This window comes from Pecten maximus, chromosome 8 (genome assembly GCF_902652985.1).
Source record: "Pecten maximus chromosome 8, xPecMax1.1, whole genome shotgun sequence".
In the NCBI taxonomy this organism is placed as follows: domain Eukaryota; kingdom Metazoa; phylum Mollusca; class Bivalvia; order Pectinida; family Pectinidae; genus Pecten; species Pecten maximus.
In genome coordinates this window covers 15,588,353-15,591,655 of record NC_047022.1, presented here as the reverse complement: position 1 = coordinate 15,591,655, position 3,303 = coordinate 15,588,353, and the positions used below count along the sequence as shown (strand labels likewise).

At 38.6% G+C, this 3,303-nt stretch overlaps 1 protein-coding gene across 1 annotated transcript; it reads left to right on the top strand.

The window, feature by feature from the left end:
• Positions 1 to 909: 909 nt before the first annotated feature.
• Positions 910 to 2,781, top strand: LOC117333010 (rhodopsin, GQ-coupled-like). Its single transcript, XM_033892119.1, has one exon. The coding sequence runs from the start codon at positions 966 to 968 to the stop codon at positions 2,334 to 2,336; it is 1,371 nt and encodes a 456-aa protein (XP_033748010.1). The 5' UTR covers positions 910 to 965; the 3' UTR covers positions 2,337 to 2,781.
• Positions 2,782 to 3,303: the final 522 nt, after the last annotated feature.

Sequence of the window (3,303 nt, the reverse complement as noted above, 5' to 3'; positions counted from 1 at the left end):
GACTTACGTGATGAGGTGCTGTCGAATATTCACTTACTTATATTATAAGATGTTGCCGAATATTCACCTACTTAGTTACCTAATAACATGCAGTCGAATATTCACCTACTTGCCTAATTATATGCATTCGAACATATACTTTCATCCTGTGACCTTCTTAAGTTGCAAAATCCTTTTTAATATTAGTAATTTATCCTAAAACCCCTTGATGAATGTGCTTAGTTATTAAGTCGACTTTACATTGAAAATCTCGCTTAAGTTCGCATTTATATGGCACAAATTCAGCATAGTTTTATTTTCAACTTATACAATATCCACATAATGATAAATACTAGATTATGGTGCATTGACTCCCGCTATAAGACATAATTTGTTAATTTTTTTCAAATTGACTGCTTATCTCGATTTCAACAATTTTGCTCGCTAGTTTTATTAGATTCATATTCAAGCTGGTTTTTCGTTTGTGATTTTGCAGATTCATTTACTTTTCATTATAAATGCCTGTTGTCCATTATTGACTTTAAATTATCATTTATATCCTCTGTTCCAAATTGACGTTGATTTTTACAATTATAAAGTATCCTATCGACCCCATAGAATGATTCATTATGGCACGTAGTCTGTATAGAAAAGTATGATGATGATACATAAAATGCTTGCATGTTGGGCGTTTTTGTAATTCACATAATTTGTTTATACCCAAATGCTTTCATTAATTATGATAACTAAACTGATTGTGCTAAGTAACCTGTATTGTGTTTATATACGCCCTACAAACACTTCTCATACAGTTACCAATTGCTCGTGTAATAGGCTTACCTATGCTATATACAGGAATTAAATGGGTGGTCTGAGAAAAAACACGATATGAGCAAAACGTATAAAAACAAGGATAGTGCCTATTAAACACCAGTATCTCTCTGGTAATTGGCCTTCTTGTTGTAGACCAGGGTACTCCAAACATCATGGTTGTGGGAGTGACGGAGTTGGCGCCGCTGAACACCACTCATCTGTACGATACATATGACTACTTCATCCATCCCCACTGGAAGCAGTTCGAACCCGTGTCGGAAACATGGCACTACTTCATCGGTCTTTTCATCACATGTATTGGCATCAGCGGTGTAATTGGTAACATCGTGGTCATTTCGATCTTTACCTCCACCAAGACGCTCAAGTCCCCTTCCAACATGTTGATCGTCAATCTTGCTCTAAGTGATCTAACTTTCTCGGCTGTCAATGGATTTCCTCTCTTGACTGTATCTGCTTTCAATACTAAATGGGTGTTCGGTGATGTCGCCTGTCAATTCTACGGGTTTATAGGAGGTATATTTGGACTCATGTCAATCAACACATTGGCTATGATATCTATTGATCGATGTATTTGTATCACCAGGCCACTTCAGGCGGCAAGAATCATGACGCGAAAGACGGCTTTCCTCATGATCGTCGTCGTTTGGGTTTGGGCAGTTGGATGGTCCTTGTTGCCATTTTTTGGTCTGGGAGCCTACATTCCTGAGGGATTCCAAACCTCGTGCACGTTTGACTATTTGACCAAAAGCCTATCAAACAGGATATACATCATAGGTATGTACGTCTTCGCCTTCGCCCTACCTCTAGTACTGATTATTGGCTCATACATCATGATTATTGGTGCTATCAGAAAACATGCAAGGGAAATGGCCAGCATGGCTGACAAACTCAACGCCGAGGAAGCAGAAAAACAGGAAAAAACTAAAGCAGAGATCAAAATTACCAAAATTGCCATGATGCTTATCTCGCTTTTCATCCTGTCATGGAGTCCCTACGCTACCATTGCCTTAATGGCCCAGTTTGGAGATCCAAGTTTTGTCACTCCACTGATGTCGGAAATGCCGGTGATGTTGGCGAAGGCCTCCGCTATGCACAATCCTATCGTGTATGCGCTCAGTCATCCGAAATTCCGCGCCGCTTTAAATGAAAAGGCACCTTGTTTCCTCAACTGTTGCAGGCCAAGTCCAAAACCGCCGGCAGAACCCCCATCTAGAGCGCCGGTCGGACGCACCGCCAGCGAATGCAGTGCCTCGACGGTCGCAAGTTCCTATGGACCAGGATATGAAATGCAACCGACTATGAACCAAGGAGTCAACTCAGGTGAACTTGTCAAAGAACTGGTTGGCGCTATCGTCTCAATGGCTAACAACCAACCAAAAACCGTCCAGCCTGTTTTCATCCCGGGAACCGGAAGCGCTGCCGCTACGCCTGTGGCAGTACCCTCGACGCCAACACCAACAGCTGAACAAGTGCAAACCACATCAGCAGTCATTGAAAAGGCAACAAAGGAGCTGAAAGCTTAAAGTGATATTGGTGAAAGGACAGAATTTAATGAAACTGTCAAATTGATTACATCACGAAGAATAGAAGGCCCGTGGTTTTTGGAACACCATTTTAAAATTATGGTGCAGTGTCTCAGAATTCCTTTATAGGAATTGGAAAAACCGGACTGAGATTCTAAGAACAAAGCATCACGAGGATGAAAAGTACAAGAAGGACTTTATGTTTCCCACATTCCCTGCAGGTATAAGTAACTTAGTTTTGATAGTGCTTCGTGATAAAGATAACATAAAGCTCTACATATAAAATGTCGAACATTGAATAACGTTTTTTGATATAAATAAGGGGTTTTACAACCTTTTTTCTTTATGGAACAATTTGATTTCTCTTAGTTATATAGTTTTATTTAATATCCGTATCCTTATGTTTTCGTAGATAATCTTGGGAAATAAACACGTCTTTCTTGAATATTCGTTATTGTAAGATTTATTCTGAGAAAATAAGCACCTGTCGACTGAATGAGAATACAATTTTTTTATTCGGTGGAATCTAGAAGGTAACTTCTATAGTTTCAACTAGGGAGAATAAGCTCCCATCGAATGATTGAGAGTACAATCATTTGATGTAATCTTCATGTTCAGTTACATGTATCTGGCTCTACTAAAAGTACCATTTAATGCACTTTCTTATAAATTTACTTAAGTTAAACTAGTGTTTATGTTATTATCCAGTATTAACAGCTTAGTAAGGAAAAAGATGACCTATATTCTATAACCGAGAAACTAACCTCAAATTTAATTTTCTATAGAAAGATAATTTACCCTTATTTTCGCTCAATTTTCGTTCCGCAAAGCATTCTCGTCGTATTGAAAGTTGACTTGATCCTAGCGATCACGTGATATTGCGTGATATGTATAATAAGAGAACATGGCGGGAAACAAGTGAAATTTCCTCAATAAAAGGTGAAAAATATCTACCATGAAAAGATTA